Consider the following 19,546-nt stretch of genomic DNA (forward strand, 5'->3'; position numbering starts at 1 on the left):
AGGGGCTCTCCCGGGTCCCGATCGGCCGTGCCGGGCACCCCCGCACCCCGAGAGGCCGTGCCGGGCTCCTTCAGGCTCCCCCGCGCCCCCGGCCCGGCCCCGCACTCACCACACGGAGGCTCCGCGCCAGCAGCAGCACCCCGGCCACGGCCGCGCCGGCGATCAGGCCCTGCAGAGGAGAACGGGGCTCAGCCGGGCCCAGCCCAGCTCAGCGGGCCCCCGGTCCCCGCAGCAGCCCCGGTACCCGCCCCAGCCCCGCTCCCGCCCCAGCCCCGGTACCCGCAGCAGCCCCAGGTGCGCGTCCGCCCATTCGGAGAGCCGGGCCAGGGCCAGCGCCGCTCGCTCGGAGCCGCCGCCGCCCCGCTCCGGCATCGCCGCGTCCCGAGCGCCCCCGCGGGAGCGCGGAAACATCGCCCGGTGCCACCCCTGCCCTGGCAGCGCCGCTGCCCCGAGCAGCCCCGCCCGCGACACTGCCAGGGATCCGGGGACAGCCACAGCTGCTCTGCGCACCCTGTGCCAGGGCTCACCACCCTCCCAGGGAACAATTCCTGCCCAATATCCCATCCATCCCTGCCCTCTGGCAGTGTGACCCCATTCCCTGTGTCCTGTCCCTCCATCCCCTGTCCCCAGTCCTTCTCCAGCTCTCCTGAAGCCCCTTCAGGGGCTTTAGGCCCGGGAAGGGGCTCTGAGGCCTCCCTGGAGCCTTCTCCAGGCTGAACTTGGGCTTTGAACTCCTCAAACCTGTACCACGCCTCCTCTGACCATGCAGATGCTCCTTCCTTCTAGTCCTTTTAAATTTGGTGTGTTCTTGGTGTTTTGGGGCTTTTTGGCGGTTTGGGTTTGCTTTTTTTTTTTTGTTAAATAATTAAGATGTGCATTAATTCAAATATTTAAAAAAAAATAACTTTAAAACAGCATTGGTAGAAAAAAAAAGTAGCAAGATCAAAATTTTATTGSTTCTCTTCAGCAGCCTGCTAACGGGCTGGCACAGCAGTAACATTTCCAATTTCCAAAATAGCTACATAGATTAAAAGCACTAATCCAGCATTTGTTTCACCAGTTTGGAAAAAGTAAATATTTATTTTAGRTCACATTTCATATCTATTCCTATTGATTTGGAGCTTATGTGTAATTTTGATGTTGAGGTAATTTAATTATTCATAAGCAATCCTCAACCCATCTTTTTAGTAACAAGTTTCACTGACATCTTCAGAAATAGTGAAGCAAAATTGCAAAGTGAAAGCCAACTGTTATACATCTGTACATTTCAATTCCCAGCTTCTGCACTGGAAGTTCTTCCTCRACATCAGAAAAGTTGAAACAACCCCTCTAGCTATGGACAAGATGCAATTAAGTGAGTGTCCCATGGTTGCAGTGAGGATACAGAACTGAAGTGCCTCATCCAGAGTTAACACAGTGGAGCTGGTGGGACAGGGATTGRAAGGTGCAGCAATAAAGCTGATACATTTTTGTGTTGATTTTGTGCTCATGCAGAGGGGAAATTGGAAGACTTTCAGCTCAGGCAGTAAAACCGACCGTGACTTCATGGAGCAGGGCTGATTTTGCTGTGCCTGAAACAAACTGTGAGAAGTGTGTCCCTCGAGGAGATGGACAGAGGAGCAGAGGCAATGTCCAGGGAAGCACAGGGTCAGTGTCCTCTTCCAGACCCCTCCCTACTCCTGACACCAAGGAGACCCTTYGCACACCCACCCGCCCCTCCAGTCACTCCAAAGGTGGCATTGGTCACTTTTCCCCCAAAACAAAGTGACAAAAGATCCCAACCCCTCTCCCAGCCCAATCCTACAAATATTGAGAAGAAACACAGACTGGCAGAGAAACCCAAGGGATGTTTAATAGTTTTCCTTTTTAACAGCGATGTTCCACGTACACCCAACGGGGTCCGAGTGCCTCTCCAGCACCTGTGGGTCCCTAAGGCACTCAGGARGGAACTCAGTGGGAGAAATCCAGCGGGAATGCTTCCACCACGTGGCACCAGCAGCAAATTCAGAAGCAGCTCTGCCACAGGACTGCACCCCTTTGGTTCGTGTGAGGGTGAGTTCTGTACCAGCTCACCGGGAATTTGGCAACTTTGTCATCACCAACTCACTCTTCTTACCCCCAACTGGGAGAAGTCACCCCGTCCCCACTGCTTTTGAGAATGAATATTCAAACTTTAGTAACACAGTTTGGAAAACCACTGGATTGGTTTTCCTCTATCAACTCACCCCCTTCCAAAGGCCCACATGCCCTCCCTTGGGAAGCACCTCCAGTTCCAGCTGCAGGACTCAAGGCTCAGAGGATTGTGCGTTACTCCAGTCCTACCTTACAGCATTTTGCCGTCAAGAAAGTACCTTGAACATAAATCAAACTGCCTTGAAACAGCGGAAATAAATTAAACAAATGTAATTTGTTTATAAAAATATTTTCTTATAAATCTTTAAAGCTTATAAAAGCCAGAAAATACATTTAAAAGAATCTCCAGAATGTTTCATCCTTTGAAGCGTGGTTACAGTTCAGAAAGTGAGAAGAAGCAAAGCCCACAGACATCTCACACTGATCTTCCCACCAGGAATTCTCCAGTATCATGCTTAACCTTCCAAGTCAGAATGCCTCAGGCATCCTTCCCAGGTCAGCTGCCCTGTCAGATTCTTTCTGTGCGGAAATAAAAGCTTGCACTCAGCTGGCAATGCTGCTGCTCCAGAGCCACAGCATGAGCAGCTTTCCCAGAGGTGCCCTATGGAATCACAGCTCTGGAGTCAGGGATAAGCATGGAGCACTGAGGGGCTGCTCTAACMATTCCTTTCTGAACTGATCCTGTGCTTTGGGGAGGGCAGTGCTGCCACACACAGCCCCTGCCTCGGCCACAGGGATCTCCCAGGCGTGGCACAGAAACACRGAGATTCCTGGGTGCTGATTAGGGGATATGTCTGTAATAAAACTAAAACCACCTTGCTGGTCCATCCAACACCTAAGTGCATCAATTGCTCCTCTTGCACTTCCACGAAGACTGTCCTTCGTCCTGCAGCTTTTTGAATTTTGGTCCCAGGAAGAACCACCAGGCAAAGCCCAGGATGACGCAGATGACGGACTCCACGTAGTAACCGTCCAGGGTGGTGACACAGGAGCCCCCAGCTTCTGTGCACAGCTGAAACAGGAGCACACGTTCAGGCACTGGGMACTTTCAGACAGCACTCAGGAGCTGCTGGGGTCTCCTTGCTCTTGGTTATGACTAAATACAGTTTACTCTTTGTTGTTTCCTATGCAGCTGGTCAGAGAGGCTTTTGACTTCAGCAGCATTATGGAAAGTAACAAACCTGTTGTGAACTTTTGGGAAATGGAGCACATTGGCTCAAGGGGAAAACTCCAGAGCACAGAAACTGCCCTGCTGTCTGTGCTGGACTGGAGGTGCAGCCACTGTTCCCAATCTCCTGGACAAAGATGAGATTTTTTCCCTTGCCATCCATACTGTGAACCCCTCATCCCTGGCAGTGTCCAAGGCCAGGCTGGGCAGGGCTTGGAGCAGCCTGGGATAGTGGAAGGTGTCCCTGCAMAYGGCAGGGGGTGGCACTAGAGAGGTGTTAAAAGTCCCTTCCAAACCAAATCATTCAATGGTTCTGTGATTCTGTGTCAGGAGAAACATGCCCACGATGGTTCTGAACTGGAAGACAAACCCTCAGCATTCAAAGGGTGAGCACACAGCACAGGATTGTTTCTGCCATTGTTTGGCTTTCAACACTGCTCTAATCCCAGGATTAATCAATCCTCTGAGCTGAGGCTCTGCCAGCGTTTTCATTATTCTGAGACATGTCAAGTTCAGATTAGGAATTAGAAGGGAGTGGTGGTGGTGGTGGAATGTTACCAACTGGGAGGATGTGAGAAAAGTTCAGAGGAGTGAGGTGAAGGAGGAAGGACTCAAGTCCAGCAGAGGCTCAGGCATAGGGAATCTAATTAGTGACAAGATAATGARTGAGAAGGTGAAAAAGTGCCTGCTGCAGAAGCAAAAACTGCAAGTCCAGTTCAGACAWGTCATGCTGGACTCCAGCACACTTTGTTCACCTAGAGATCCTCCACATCCTAGAGTGTCCCAGCATTTACGAGTGAAATAAATCTCAGCCATGAGCACAGAAGAAARCCCCCAAACATTTCCACTCTTCAACCATGTCAAATGTCTCATTTGCTGTGAGGAAGTGAATTTGAAAGGTTGCTTTCCCAGCAGTTTTGTGTCCTGCTGTTTGGTCTGTATACAGCAAGTTCTTTGTTCTCTTCCCAGGGCTCCCAGAACTGGCAGGCAGCCAGTCCCATTTGATTTCATGGGGAAAGTGGACACCAAAGTCAGAAAGCAGAGCAGCATCTTGAAGAAGGTATCAAGGCAGGCAGATAAGAAACCTCCAGGGAGGCAGGAGGAACAAAAACCTACCACAAAAATGGAGGGCCCTGCCAAGGACAGAGCCCCTGATGGCACAACTCAAAAACCTCCTCACGCTGCACAGCATGTGGCACCAGCCTGGTGCTCCTACCCCAGCTTCTCATCCCAGCACAGGAGGAAAGGGCCAAACACCCTGAGCTGCAAACCTTTGCTAAGATGTGGGTTATTCAGGGTGTAGAGGTGGTAACAGACTGGATTTTATCAGACAGGAAAATGAGCTCAAGCATGGGGAATTTTTAAACACAAGCTGTGTGTTGTGAAGGTTGTCAAAGGCAAAAAAATACCACAACAATTTAACTGACATTGAGCAGAGACCCCCCCAGCCCCCAGACTCACCTCAGTGGCCGCTGCAGTGGCACAGGTGTGGCCCTGGGCCCCGGCACACTCCTTCACTGTCAGGGGGTCCACTAGCCACAGGGCCACCGTGGAGGGCCAGTTCCCCCCCAGGTTGGACACGGTGTTGAGCAGGGTCATGTAGGTGCCCCCGATGAGCGGGTCGCTGACCTTGGCGTTGAAGGCCATGATGGCCACGTACATGCTGTACAGGGTGATCTGAGGAGACAAACACAGTGTCCCCACGTGCAGTGACACTGAAAGCCCCAGCATGGAAACCCTGCTGAGAGATCCCCTGAACTCAGCAGCACTGGCTGAACATCAGCCCAAGAGCAGCAGTTCCTCCTGCAGCCTGGCCCTGTGTTAGCACAGGGAGCGGCCTCGCCATTTGTGCAAGTCAGGCTGCAACAGACCCAGCCTCACCTGCACCAGCATGACWGGGGTTATCCAACTGAAATACAATCAGCCAGCTAAAATAGCACCTCAACACAGCACTTCTGCATTTAAAAGCACCTCTCAAGGCACYGCATACATTTCAGCTCTGATCCAAAGACCACGCTGTTTCAGGTGTTAGTTTTCCAAGTCTTTGGATCAGATCCATTATGATGCTACTCCAACAATCAAGTTTTTTTGCTAGGACCAGGATCACATAACTTTATGGATCTGCACAACCAGCACATTCAGCACYGTGCCTATCAAGCTCAGACACAGCTCTGGGATTTCTCCAGCTCCTCTGTGCTCTTGAGCTTCTAGGTCTGGGGAAAAAGGAATCTGGGGAATTACACCAGACCTGTAGTAGCTCCACAGATGATGTCCAATGGAGCACAGGGAATAGGGAGAAACAACACTGGCAAGAGTGTTTGGAATCAACAGCAGCCACACAGCACAGATCAGGCTCAGAGGGATTCCAGTGACCCAGGACAAGGCAGAAAACAGCATTTCCCCTCCCCACAGAGTGAGTGCTACCTGGTGTAGAGCATAACTCAGCACCACCACAGCGTAGTAGTAGACAGGAAATCCTCCTTCRTGCTTTACTTTAGGAGCCCACCACACCAGAAAAGCAAATTCCAGGCCAAGCAGTAATCTGGAGGGACRAGAAAGAGGATTTGTAATTCCAGGTAATTCTTTCCATGTGTTYGACACAAAGCAATTACTCAACATTTATAGAGTACATCAAAATAGTTTAGATTTGAATAGTTTCAACTATTTCTATCTCAGAATTAGRTATTAAATGTTTGACAAGCATTGTTAAGTAGGAGCAGGAGAGCACTGCTCTAATGCTGCTGTACATGCACCTCACAAACACCTCATGCTCTGCTTTCACACGTGACACTGAATGAATTGGACAGTTCAACTCACTGTGAGGATCCTGACACACTTCTTTGGACCTGGAAGTCAGAGAGTTACACAGGAGACCCTACATGTGATCTGAACACACAAATTGAGCACACAAATTACTGTGTTTCCCTACAATGAGGTGTTACCTGTAAGGCATTGCTTTGTAGAAGGTGTTCAGGGGCTGGGGGCCCGCTGTGTATTTGCTGATAACCAGAGGCAAGATGATCTGCAAAGGAACCATTGGAACTGCCAGCAGAGCCAGGTGCTCTTTGGGGATCCCCTCTTCCACCAGCTTGAGTCCTGTTACAGCATCTGCTGCTGAAAACCCAACCTGCAATGTCAACGAGACAAAATGAGCTGAGGAGAGCAGGGAGTTGAGCTAGAAATTCAATGCACTTACTAATAAGTAAATTGAGAAATGGGGTAGAGGACAGGCCACTTCTGCCTTTGATTTGATTTCCAAGTTAGTTCTACATGTTCTGCACTTGCACACTCTTATTGTCATCAGCACCAGAAGTATCCCAAGAACATTACACAGCACTGCCATGCATTCCTGTGCCTTATCTGCTGTTGGCATCCATGATGTCCAACAAAGAGCCATGGAAACCCAGACTGGGCAGAGCTGGGCATTCTGACAGTTAAAAACTCTGACTGGAGTTAAAAAGAAACATTTTCTGGCCTTTTAACTGCAGGCTACGCAGCCTGTCTAAAAATGCACTTGGATACCACACTGCCAAAAACTTCTCTTCAAAGCTYGTGTTAAATATAAAAGCTCAAACAAAGCTTTTCTGCACAACCCTGCTCAGCACAATGAGATCAGCTGTTTTGTTTAAATTTCATGTGAAGATACACAACTGCGATGACAGCCAATAGCAAAACTAAGAAATAAGTTACATCCCAGGGACTCAGCAACTTTCCAGACTCTGATGCCAGCATTTAACAGTTCTCAAGTGTATTTACTTACTTTTGATGTGAGGATCAAGAGACAGAAAGTAAGAACTGCTGGCATCTTGATTATTGAGAATAGCAGCCTGTATGTGTCAGTGATGCCTTTTGTTTCTTCCTTTGCTGGTATCAGCTCCTGGTTTTCCTTCTTCAGAAAGGCAACCAATGTAGTGGTAACTAAAAACACAGCACCCCAAAAGAACAGGAAATCTGGAGGGGAAAATAAAATAAAATATAAACTTCTTTGTAGCAGCCATTATTGACAGTTGTAAAATATAAACCTAATAATCAAAATGGAATAAGAACAAGCAGCAAAAGCAAACCACAAGCACAGAGCTGCACACAGTGAGTGACACAGCTCTTCCCTCCTCTGTAAGGTGTTTGCTGGAGCTGAGGCAGAGGAGCAGGAAACCAGGTCACCTCCCTGCTGTTTGGTGGGATATTACCRCAGTGGTGGAGGAGAAACAGAAACAAAAATGAGTGTGTTGACACACACAACCACTAACGGCTGATAAAGGAGGAAAAACCACATGTAACAGAGGATAGGGAAAAACCTTCAAGGAGGAATTCCTCCCCAGCTGCCTTTGTGGGACCACTCTGTGCTCAGCTCTACGTCCCCATCTAACATCCACCTCCCATCTGCAGGAAACAGGGATTTAGGAGTGTGAAGGTGGCCTGAGGAAGGTTTATACAGAGCTGTAGGGAGTCCTCAGGTATGTCTGGCTGAAGTAGAGACTTGCCAGTGCTCAAGTCCTCTGTTTTAAGCAGATCAGTATCTGCTAAATTGTGGGTGTGAGTGCAGCCATGGTAAAACCACACCAAGCCAGTGCTTTTTGATGTAGTCAATGGTYAATTTGAGATAATCCTATTCTCTGCCTCTATGGCAGAGGCAGGGAAGACCTCAGCCATGTGCACAGGGTAGGACAGAAGCAGCTTTTAATCTTTCTGGTCACGAGCAACCCCAGCAGCCTCCAGGAGACTTGAAAGGAAGCAGTGAGGGCTGGTGAAAGGGCAGAGACAGTGCAAAGGTTCGGTCAATGACTGCCTGCTTCTCATGCACAGGAGGAGAACAGGCTCAGCAAGCACGGCAGAAAATGTGCAAGGATTGCTCTAAGTGTATCCTGCCATTCTCAGGGTAACAAAAAAACCTCTTCAAGCAAAAAAACCTCTTCAATTTCTTTGCCCTTTCCTAAAATAAACATGACCTCATAACCAATACACAGATCACTCTCAGAAAAAGTGCCCTAAACGGACATTTTCAAGGAAAGATGTATTTTCTGGGAGTGTCACTAATCACAGCTGCTGGCTACAAAGGACACAGAGGAGCAGTTCTCTAATAACCCTGAGCAATATCACTGCAGTGAGAGAAACACAGTGCAAGGATGGGGATAGAAATAGCTCTGAGCATCATCACATGAGTGCTCCTGATCAGGCCAGCCCTGTCAGCTGCAGCACAGCACTGCAGGGGCTGCATCAGCAACAAAGCAAGGCAAGAAAAAAAAAAAAGCACCATATATATATAGTAGATAAGAAAAATTTGGGCTTTTGACGCTGTAGGCAATTTACACAAAAATAAGGTACATTTCCTTTCAAACACAGTGAACTCACACTAACAGGATACAAGTAAAAGAACTTTGCAATTATAGTTTACACAAGGAATTTCAARCACAAACTTTCAGGTCTCACCACTGCTGCCTTTCCCATCCCTATTTTGTCATTGTTGTTAACAAAATAAACCACYGAGATGGGGCAAAACAAGTTTTTGAACTAGGTCAGGGATGGATCAGGCTGGAAAACATCCRTGAAGGTGGTCCCCAGGTGGTACAGGTCCCACCAGCTCTAACTGTACAGGTACACWGGATCCCCTCCCAGGAGAAGGGGTGCTCCACAGTCCCTGGCACAGGTATGTGGGCACCTTCAAGGGGCACCTTTGTCCTGTGCTCACTTCTCTCTCCTGCTTCAGGCTGGAAAAGGCAAACCAGGCAGGAATCACAAACCCAGCCAGGGAACTTCYCCTGCTTTTAAAAAAACAAAAGTCACCTGAACAGCAAGTGCTAAATAAACTCCTGGAGGTGCCAGGACAATCAGCCCACAGAAGGGCATTTGCCATTTCCTTCTCTGGCAGTCCAGACTGAAACATCCCAACACAGCATTTGGCTTAATGAATCCAATGATGGGTTTACATTTGTCCATATTATTTCCTGAAGTTAATGGGAACAACCAATGCTGCTGCTTCTAACAACTCAGAGCTGACTTGGGATCACAGAATATCTTGAGTTGGGAGGGACCCACAAGGATCACCCCAACTCCTGGCCCTGCACAGGASWWTCCCTGTGCCTGAGGKTGTTGTCCAAACACTCCTGGAGCTCTGGCAGCCTCAGCCCATGCCCATTCCCTGRGAAGCCTGAGCAGTGGCCCAGCACCCTCTGGGGGAAGAACCTTTCCTTGAGATCCACCTAAACCTYCCTGACACAGCCCCAGCTGCGCCCTCGGGTGCTGTCCCTCTGGATCATGGAGTGTTGACTTGTTCTTTCCTTGGCACTGGGCTCAGCCTATGACAGAACTACTCAGATATCTGTGCTGGCAGAAAACATTCACCTTTTCCAGCACGGAAGTTTTCTGCTGCTTTACCTGCCCAAACCTGCTCATCACGAGTCCATTAGAGCCAGGGCAAGGACCAGTGAGCCCCCGTGCTCCTTGGTGAGCTGGTTACTGCTGCTGCTCTCAGCTGCTCCAGGGAAATACCAAACTGTGCCATAGTCACATGAACCAGGAACCAGAATTTTCTTACAGTTTTACCACCTGAAAAACCATATCCTGCAACTACACAGTCAGTTATTTGCTGTTCTTACTCCACTCSCATCAGTACTCCAGGGCAGATGAAGAAGTTGCCATTGGTGCTGTTTAGGTTTGGAATACTATTTTTTTTTAAAACAACATTTTTGTAATAGTAACAAACCCATTTACACAAACAGCGCAGAGAGGAAAAAAACCCCAAGAACCAAAACTCTGGGCAGGGAGGGAAGTACAGCCAAGCCAAGCTCTCTGAACACCAGTCCTGCAAGTTGCATCAGCAGCAAAGACGTCAGTGTGCACTGCAGTGAGAGGGAAGGGACAYGCCAGCCCAGGAGCTGCACAGCACCAGGGAAAGCCAGGAACCTGCTGGGATACTTGGAGGACCTCTCTGTGCCCCTTGACACAGACCAGGCACGAGGCTGGCAGCAGGGAGGAAAGAAGAGGACTAGTTAGCAGTGGTAATAGCTGTACAGACAAGGCAAGCATAGCAATCTTGGAAACTGCTGTCCCGGGTTACCCCTGAGGAAGGGCAGGACAGAAAGCAAAACTACCCTTTCCACAAYAATTCCAGCCTGTTCTGGCATACCTGATCCCTGAGATGGCACAGCAAGGCAGTCAGTGTGAGAGGGAGAATTAACCAGGGAAGACTGAAACCATGAGGATCTGCTCTSCACCGCCAGGGTCACCCTGACACTGCAGCCAGAAGTGCCAGATACCCTGTGCACCCTCAAACTTGCAACCAAGCCTGGTGCACTTCACTTGAAGCATCTCCTGGGTAACACCCCTAACATCAATTACCACAGAATATCCTCTTGAGAAACATCCCAAACAACCCAAACGCCAGCAAATAGAACCATCCCTAGACTAACAGCTGGTTATGCTTGGATTACCACACTTCACTTAATTCATTAAAGAGAAAAATCAAATCCCCCTTAATTTACTAAAATAAGGCCTTCTTTCAGAAACTGACCACATGCTCAACCCTGAACATTTTCACTTCTACTTCTGTGAAAAATGTCCTATTGGAAGATCTTTTTTTTTTTYCCCCTTTTCTTYCTCCCAGAAGGAGATTCTGGCTTGCTTTCTTTAAAGAGTAAACTAGTCCATTGGCCATTAAACCAGGAGGAAAAAAAAAWTCCTCCAAAGTGCTTAGGTCAGCCAAGATAATGACAAGGCAGGTTTCTCACACACTTAAACCCAGAGAAATCTGAAGTCCAGTGCAYGCACAATGGGCTCTGCCAGCCTCCAAGCAGGCTGTGCTTTCCCACAGGGCAAGGGACAAACCAAACCTGTTTGGTTCCCAGCGTCAAACAGAGGGATCCAGGGTCAGGGAAGAACCATCCTGAAGAAGACATAACCACTATTATTAGGAAGAAATTCCTTCCTGTGAGGGTGGGCAGGCCCTGGCACAGGGTGCCCAGAGMAGCTGTGGCTGCCCCTGGATCCCTGGCAGTGCCCAAGGCCAGGCTGGACATTGGGGCTGGAGCACCCTGGTCAATGGAAGGTGTCCCTGCACAGGGAATCTTTCAGGTCCCTTCCAAACCGATGCATTCCACGGCTCTATCCCCGCAGAGCCAGACTGCGGTGCCCCGGACATACCTGAGAGGGTGACGATGCCCCGGGGCTGTGGCTCGAACCGCAGGTACTTGTTGCAGAAGGAGGCGGACTCGAGGGCCAGGAACAGGACGTTTCCCAGGAAATAGCCGGCCGTCTGCCCCACGGAGTTGCAGGTGGAGGCGTAGCCCACGTTCTCCCGGGACAGCATGGTGAGCGCCCAGCCGTCCACCGCGATGTCCTGCGTGGCCGCCAGGAACTCGAAGAGGAAGAAGGTGACGGTGAGGGCCGCCACGTCGGGGCCGCGGCCGTGGCCGTCCCCCAGCAGCGCGTCCACCTGCGTGGACATGTAGATCATGAAGAGCCCCAGCACGTACTGCGTGGGCACCAGCCACGACTTGCGGCGGCCGAAGCCCCGCAGGTACACGGCGTCCACCAAGGGCGCCCACAGCAGCTTCAGGCTGAAGGGCCAGAACACGAAGCTGAAGAAGGCCTGGTCGGTGTAGCTGGCGTTCTTGCTCTGCAGGATGAGCGGCACGCTGCCCGCCAGCCCCAGCGGGATGCCCTGCAGCACGTACAGCACCAGCAGCAGCAGGATGCTGCCCAGCTCCGCGCGGTACCCCCGCGCCCGCGCCGGCGCCGGCAGCAGCGCCTCGGTGTCCCCGGGCAGCCCGTCGGGGGGCGGCTCGCACGCCAGGTCCAGGCTGTGCTGGCGGGTGCCGGCCCGGCGCTGCCGGCCGCCCTCCTCAGAGGCGATGGCGGGCGCCATGTCCGGGAGCGGCCCGGGAGCGGCCCCGGAGCGGGCGGGAACGGCCCGGGAGCGGCCCCGGAGCGGGCGGGAACGGCCCGGAGCGGCCCCGGCGCCGCCGCGCTGAGGGAACCGCCCCGCCCCGAGAGCTCCAGGCGTGGCCGCGCCTCATTGGCACACTGTGAGTGAAGTCACGAATAGCCACGCTCCCTGACCCTGATTGACGGGCGGGGACAGCGGCACCGGGAACCGGGATCGGCGTTCGAATGCGGACCGGGATCCCTGGGGCATCTCCCTGCCCGGGAAAGGCTGAGACAGCTGGGGCTGCTCAGCSTCCAGAGGAGCCCCAGCCCAGAGGGGCCCTCAGCTCTGSCTGTCCCTGTGYGCAGGGAGGGCTCCGAGCAGGGCCCAGCAATGGCATCCAAGGAACGGGCAGGACCTGATGCYCAGGAAGYTCCCCCTGGACAGGAGGAAGATCTCTCCTGTGTACCCTGGAACAGAGACCAGAGAGGGGTGGWGTCTCCTCACTGGAGATATTCCAGATCTATCTGGACACAGTCCTGTKCCAWGTGCTCYGGGATAACCCTAYTTGAATGACAATGTACRTAGAACTGTAAAAGAATGACACCATCCCGAAAAACAAGACCAAAAAATCCGATTTGGAACAAAACCTATACATTTATATCGGCCTGGAATCTGATAGCAGAACCAGACGCTGGTGTGTGATTTCATCTTAACCTGAATTCCGTCAATCGCCCCTTTCTTCATTCATTCCCTCTCTTTAAACTGATATTCAGGGAAAGGCATCAAAACCACCTCGGGGCCCCTCCAGGAGGGTTCCACGAATGCAGTCACCTCCCCCGGTGTCCGCTGGGGAATTCACCGAGCAGGCACGGCGGGCTCAGTGTCCACGGCCAGCTTGGACGGGGCTTGGAGCACCCTGATCTATGGAAGGTGTCCCTGCCCGCGGCAGGGGGTCGGACGGGATGGGATTTAAGATCCATCCCAACCCAAACCAGCAGTGATCCCATGACACCAGAGAACGCTGACGCACAAAAACCCGCTCACTGCAAAGTTCTGATTGCTTTTACCCTGCAAACGAACCAAAACCAACCCCCGGAGCCCAAACCGCACCATGGTGTGCCGGGACGTGCACGGGGCTCTCCGGGAGCGGGCGGGCCGTGTCCCCGCCGTGTCCCCGYCGTGTCCCCGCATCCCACACSGCCCTGACCCGGCGCTGCTCCGCCCCTTCCGCCGGAGCGGCCGCGCCGGGCGGCTCCTCCTCCCGCGGGCGGCATTAGCTCATCGCGGCGCGGCGGCCGCGGCTCCGAGCGGCCCTTTCTTCGCGCTGCCCGCCGCCCCCATGGCCCTGTGCAACGGGGACACCAAGGTCAGTGCTGCGGCCGCGGGGCCGGGGGTGCCGCCCGGGGAGCCCTGCCCGGCCCTGCCCGCCCGGCCCGGGCACATGGCGGGGCCCCGCGGCCCGGGAGCGGTGGGGAGCGGGGAGCGGGACTGCCCGCGCCGCCCCGCAGCCCGACTGCTCGCAGGGCGCTGATTAATTCATTCACTGATGCGTTCTCCGGGCAGGGCTCCGGCGGGGCTGTTGTGCGGCTCCCTGCCCGGCCTGTGCCGCGGGGGCTGCCCGGGTGTGTCCCCGCCGGCCGGGACGGACCCCGCTCGCAGCCGGGGCCGGGGGTTCGGTTCGTTCAGCAGAGCGGGCACAGCTCCCTTCTCCCGGGGTCCCGCTGCAGCCACGGGAACGGGACACACGCCTGTCCGTGCCTGAGGAACTCACAGCTCTTGTTGATAATGCAGCTTCTTAGCCAAACCCTGCAAGCCGTTTCGARTCGCTTCTGTAGCAGGGTAGAAGCCTTGTTCTGGGTTTTTTATCTGGTTTGCAATAAAACGTGACTCGGGCGGAGGGTGAGTGCTCGGATAGTTGGTCCCTGTATGAAGTTTTCTAGCCCGCTTTTCTTTGGTGGTGYTCACAGCCTCCTTTCCCGCCCGGGGCTGCTTCCTCTCCTCCCTTCTTCTCGGCTCTTTATGTAGTGTGCAAGAAGCCATGACTCTGAAGGTTTTTTTGAGTGCTCAGTTGGTCCCTGCACAAGTTTTCAGACACGCTTTTCCCCGGCCATGGTCACAGCCWCCTTTCCTGCTCTTGGGGGTTCCCGTTCTCTCTCCCAGTGCTGGTGATGGGGTGTGGAGCTCATGGTTTATCCTGCACGAGTGACGGAGCAGTTCGTGCAGGAACCAGGTCCCAGCAGCCACGAACACCTGCATGAGCCTTACAAAATTTCCCTGGGATAATGGGCTGGGGGTTCCTGTCTCGGTCTTGGAGATGGCTTGCGTTTGAGGGAGCTGCTTTCCTGTTATACTTGGAAGTATGCGTGAGTGTTCTTAGACCTGCTTAATTTTAATACCACAGGGAAACAATTAAAGTCTTGTAAAACCTGTGCTGGCTCGAAAGTGCGAGATCAAGGCTCCTGTTTTAGGCTTGTCCTGAGTTATTAGTGTGSGTGAAAGCTGAGGGCTCGGACAGAGGAGCTGCTGCTGCTTCCCAGTACTCTGCAATGGGACCGGTCTGGAAATGTGATCTATAAATTGCATTAATGACCGACCTGCGAGCATGTGGGTATGTGAAATGCTGAAATATCCCCTGATTGTGCACAAGTGGGCTGTTAGGAACCTGCCCAGTCAGTTTAAAGCACTAGGCAGGTATGTGAGGAATAGAATTTGTGGTGTCCCTGGCTGGTAGTGCAATCCTGGTGMCATTCTCCTACCACAGCTCCCCACAGAACTCGGAATTATTTGGGTTTGATACCAAAGGAGCAGCAGTGATGAAARATTTTTGTCCTTCAGTGTTACTTTGGCAGAGTTGAGGTGGTGGAAGGAGGCTGCCCCTTGGTGTGGTAGCGCAGCCAGGGCGGCCACCATGGCCTGGGTGGCACCGGGGACCCTGGTGCCATGTCTCAGGTCTGTGGTTTTCAGGGTGACTTGTGATTTGAATTMGCTGAATAGAGACTTTCCTCTCCCGGTGTGCACAGGTTTTTATTCCTGTTTTTAGTCTTGCTCTTGGGCCACCAGCATGATGCCTCTCCCCAGTCCCTGGGCTGCCTGGGACAGGTGTCAGAGCAGCTTCCACAGGAGGCCTCAAAACCTGCAACTTCTCCAGATTTTTGTGAGAATAGACCAGGAGACAAAGAACTCTGGTTACACCTGTACTGAGGGGAAAAAGAGCTTCTGCTAGAGACTGCTCAGTCGGSAGCAGAAAGAGGTGCTGGCTCCGTAAGCCCCGTCCCTGCAGGAGCTGGGCTGTCTGGTGTCCTCTTAATCTCTCCTGGCACGCCTGGGGTGAGCAGAGCTCAGCTGCCATSTTGGCTGTACATGAACAGCATCTGTTCCTTTTTGGATTTCATTAAATGAAATTYCCCTTGTTAAATTTGGGTTTAAAACCCCTAGCCTTGGAACGGTGCCTTTAAGTAAGGAAAGCCAGATCCTCTGCTGGCTTTTGCCTTTTTTCCTTCCCTCTTTTTGCCTGTGATTTATGGTAGTGTATGTCGGGCTCTCTTAGTCCTGAACCTCCTTATAGTTTTACTTGTCTGGTTGATTCAGAGGAGCCTGGATCGCTGTCCTGGCTCTGGGGGAGGTCCAGGTTCAGCATTCAGACTCGCTTATGCTTCTCTGACAGTGTTTTTCAAGCTCCTCCTGATGTAACTTGGAGCCCCTTCTGTTTGCACACTCMTGTCTCCCCCACAGATGTTGCTCATGTCCTGTTAATCACACCTGCCCAAAACATCTTGGGGTAGGGCACTGAAAACCAGGYTTATTTATTAGCTACAGGTGTAAAGGCTTGGCCATCAGTCCAGCCCAGCTGAGGCCAATAGTAACTCCTGTTTAGTCTTTTTGTATGAGAGGGCTGCAGAGTTCTGTCCCTGAATGACACAGCCTACTGCTCTGAAACAATTAAGGACTTGAAAAAAGAAGAAACACTACAAGGAATTGTGTTTTCCCCAAGATGGGCTCAGGAAAGAATAAGGACATTGGTCTACCTTGCAGGAGCTGCTAATTTAGAATTTGCCAGGTGAAAATGCCCAGAATCACTGTAAAAGTGATTGCCTGCCATGCACTGGGAGGGGGGGGGTCAGTTCTGGTGACTCTRWCTGGGGGGGTRAAGGGGCCTTTGCTGCCRRAGTCTGCTCTCTTTCACCATGTGYGCTTTTGGTTGTGTAACCCAGGGCTAAAAGTCAGTAACAGCTCCCCATCAGGCAACTTGGCTGCCAGCTGAAGGACAAAAATTAAATATGTGATTTCAACCTGGATTTAGGCTTTTGAGGGATTTAGCGCTGTTTTTTTTTACCCACTTATGTTCTTTAATTAAGATAAAACCTCTTCCAGCTGGTGTGAACTTTGGAAGTTTCCGGTGTGTTTTTTGGGAGATTGTGTCCCAGCAGGATGATGCTCTCCAGAATCACCTGTGGYTGATCCAGGGTGAATTCCTGCCCCAGTGGAAATGCCTGAGCAGCAGTGATGGGAACACAGGCTGGTCCTGGACTGGAGATTCTGCTGCCTGGATTAAACATGCAGAACACTCCAATGTGCCACCAGTAGAACCTGAAATGAGGCTCCAAGATGTTTGGAGGCAGTGTTTGCCCAAGYCAAATGCTTCCCAGCTTTTCCTTCACCAAACTGCATTGGTGAGGAGACAATGTAAGCTTTAAGTGAGGGGAAGAACACTCCAAAAGAAGTAAATTCTTCAGGCAGCGACTGTTTAGTGTGGTTGTTCATTCTTCCTTGGAGTTCCTCTGATAAGGACGCTCCCAATAGCTGCCTCCTTCCACTGTTTTTTTTTAAGGAAGAAACTTGGCCTTGTGTTTTTTAGCACTCTTTCAGATTTAGTCAAAGCTGGCCAGGCAGTTCAGATGTGAGGGGCTCAGAGAGAACTGCTGCTTTGTTCTGACATGCAGTCTGCCCAAATGCTGCATTCAAAATGTGTTAGGTTTTTTTTTAATCATTTAGCAGCAACATTTGTTCTCAATTTCCCCCTTTTATTCTCTCCAGGAGGTCATGTCAAGTGAAGTTCAGCATATGAGGCAGCATGATGGGGAAAAACATTTTTTGTTTGATTTTGTGCTGTTTTGCCTGAGAGGAAGGCTCGTGCTCTCAGTTCTCATGGGCTGTGCTGGGGTTTGTGTGGAACTGGAAAATGGAAAAGGATGGAGAGGCTGCAGATGGTGAACAGGGCATATGAGCTCTTCCTGATGGGAAGCTTGCCTTCATTAGATCATTAGCATTTTCCTTCCCTAATTTGTGCCCTGTTTGGTTTGGGGGATGGGGATGTCATGGCTGTGTGGCTCCTGGTGTCCAGCCCCTTAATTTTGCCAGTGCCTCTACTGCTCCTCATAAACTTCAAGTTGGTTTTTTTTGGTTTGTTTGTTGGGTTTTTTTTTTTTCATTTTGAAGTTTCTTGGCTGATCTTCATCATTTTAATCATAAATTAGCATTGCTAATTAGCAAAGCATTGCACGTGTTAGCTGTTAAAGAAATCTGGCTTAGTCACTGGGCTGCTGGTATAAAACCAAAGGAGGTTTGGGCTGGATATTTGTGAAAATGTCTTCACAGGAAAGYGTTGGAATGGGCTGCCCAGGGCAGTGGTGGTGTCACCATCCTCTAGAGGGTTCAGAAAATGCGTGGGAGCGGCCCTTGGGGTGGTGAGCGCGGTGGTGGCGTTGGGTGTCCRGCTGGCCTGGGTGCCCTCAGAGGCATTGTCCAGCCCGGTGTTCCTCGGTATCACTGACACAATGGGTGCTGTTCACAGCCCGAGAACGCCGCGGCGGAGCTCAAGGATGGGCAGCACCACTACGAGGGCGCCGTGGTGATCCTGGACGCGGGTGCCCAGTATGGCAAAGTCATCGACCGGCGCGTGCGCGAGCTCTTCGTGCAGTCCGAGATCTTCCCGCTGGAGACACCGGCCTTCGCCATCAGGGAGCAGGGATTCCGGTATGTCCTGCCTGTGGCTGTCCCTGCTGCCCATCCCTGTGAGCTGTGCCCGCTGCCAGGCTCTGTGCAGAGCTGTAACTGCAGTGTTCATGGTCCTGCCCGTGGCTGTCCCTGCTGCCCATTCCTGTGAGCTGTGCCCGCTGCCAGGCTCTGTGCAGAGCTGTAACTGCAGTGTTCATGGTCCTGCCCCTGCTGCCCATCCCTGCGAGCTGTGCCCGCTGCCAGGCTCTGTGCAGAGCTGTAACTGCAGTGTTTGTGCTCTGCTACCCCTGCTGCCCATCCCTGCGAGCTGTGCCCGCTGCCAGGCTCTGTGCAGAGCTGTAACTGCAGTGTTCATGGTCCTGCCCCTGCTGCCCATCCCTGCGAGCTGTGCCCGCTGCCAGGCTCTGTGCAGAGCTGTAACTGCAGTGTTCATGGTCCTGCCCCTGCTGCCCATCCCTGCGAGCTGTGCCCGCTGCCAGGCTCTGTGCAGAGCTGTAACTGCAGTGTTCATGGTGATCCTGTCAAAGCGGGGCCACAGGAACACCTCAGCTCTGCTGGGGACACCTGGGCACAGATATCCATGTTGTGCATTTGTCTCTCAATAYCTTTTTGTACATTTGTTCCTGAAAGTAATTTCAATAATTTCAATTCCCAAGTGTCATTCAAGAAGGTTGCATTTTACATATCTGCAAAACTTCAGATGCTCTTGCTGTCTTACCTGTTGAACACGGGCAGCTGTTACTCAAAACCGAAAGTTTTGTGCGATTCTAAAAATTATTTTCTATTTTTTTTTTAATTTAACTAACTAACCTGGATACTGAAGATATTGTGAAAAATCATGGCAGACTCTTTCTTAGAGAAGCAGCTAAAAAAATCCCGATTGACACTGTCACTCATTGTTTGCAGCAGAGAAAGGTCTCACAGTTATTTAATTTTTCATGTGCTCTCAGGCTTTCTACGATAGCTGTTTCTTCTGTGTGGGGAGACTAAGTACCCTGAAGTCCATAAATCACCAAAGATTTGTAGTTACTTGTCAGTTTGGTACAAATCCAGAAATGTGKTGCACATGGGATTTTGATTGTGCTCAGCAGCAGATAAGACAGTCCTGCAGAAGTGCATTTTTCCAATCAATGCTAATTAGTGAAGCAGTAAATAGTGTAAGTGTTATGCAGGTTTGTACTGGGAGGAACTTCAGAGCAACTGGAAGTTCCTCAGAGTCCTGGGATTAGACCCGGAGGAGTTGATTGTGAACAATTGCTCTCTAAAGTGTGGCAGACCCTCCTGATCCAGGTCACTTCTCAAGGTTGGGGGTGGTTTCAGGTCACCCAGGTTGGTCAATAACTCTGTCCAGTGTTGGTCAATCAGCAAACCCAGCAGGGTTGGGTGCCTTTGTGCAGTGACCACTGTTAAAGGAGTTGGTGCTTTCA

At 51.6% G+C, this 19,546-nt stretch overlaps 3 protein-coding genes across 4 annotated transcripts in view; 1 reads left to right on the forward strand and 2 right to left on the reverse strand.

The window, feature by feature from the left end:
• The window catches only part of CUNH3orf33 (chromosome unknown C3orf33 homolog), a 4,594-nt gene extending 4,204 nt beyond the window's left edge, over window positions 1-390 (reverse strand). Inside the window, exons 1-2 of the mRNA XM_057383424.1 lie at window positions 280-390; window positions 110-169 (exon numbers count right to left, since the gene is read on the reverse strand). Coding sequence (XP_057239407.1) covers window positions 110-169; window positions 280-372 — 153 coding nt within the window. The 5' untranslated portion in view covers window positions 373-390. The remainder of the gene's footprint in view (window positions 1-109; window positions 170-279) is intronic.
• Window positions 391-2,388: 1,998 nt separating this feature from the next.
• SLC33A1 (solute carrier family 33 member 1) lies at window positions 2,389-12,262 on the reverse strand. Of its 2 annotated transcripts, XM_057383421.1 has the most exons (6): window positions 11,438-12,260; window positions 7,062-7,252; window positions 6,244-6,428; window positions 5,726-5,843; window positions 4,763-4,978; window positions 2,389-3,145 (listed from the first exon to the last, which is right to left on the reverse strand). In XM_057383421.1, exons 1-6 carry the CDS (start codon window positions 12,159-12,161, stop codon window positions 2,978-2,980), a joined length of 1,602 nt encoding a protein of 533 aa, XP_057239404.1. In that variant the 5' UTR covers window positions 12,162-12,260; the 3' UTR covers window positions 2,389-2,977. The 2 variants fall into 2 exon arrangements, with proteins under 2 accessions (XP_057239404.1, XP_057239405.1); XM_057383422.1 differs by lacking the exons at window positions 5,726-5,843; window positions 7,062-7,252 and having other exon boundaries at window positions 11,438-12,262.
• Window positions 12,263-13,260: 998 nt separating this feature from the next.
• The window catches only part of GMPS (guanine monophosphate synthase), a 23,905-nt gene continuing 17,619 nt past the window's right edge, over window positions 13,261-19,546 (forward strand). Inside the window, exons 1-2 of the mRNA XM_057383419.1 lie at window positions 13,261-13,530; window positions 17,956-18,137. Coding sequence (XP_057239402.1) covers window positions 13,276-13,530; window positions 17,956-18,137 — 437 coding nt within the window. The 5' untranslated portion in view covers window positions 13,261-13,275. The remainder of the gene's footprint in view (window positions 13,531-17,955; window positions 18,138-19,546) is intronic.

Source organism: Malurus melanocephalus, unplaced genomic scaffold, assembly GCF_030028575.1.
Source record: "Malurus melanocephalus ecotype Western Australia unplaced genomic scaffold, MMel_1.1 scaffold_631, whole genome shotgun sequence".
NCBI classification, from domain to species: Eukaryota; Metazoa; Chordata; class Aves; order Passeriformes; family Maluridae; genus Malurus; species Malurus melanocephalus.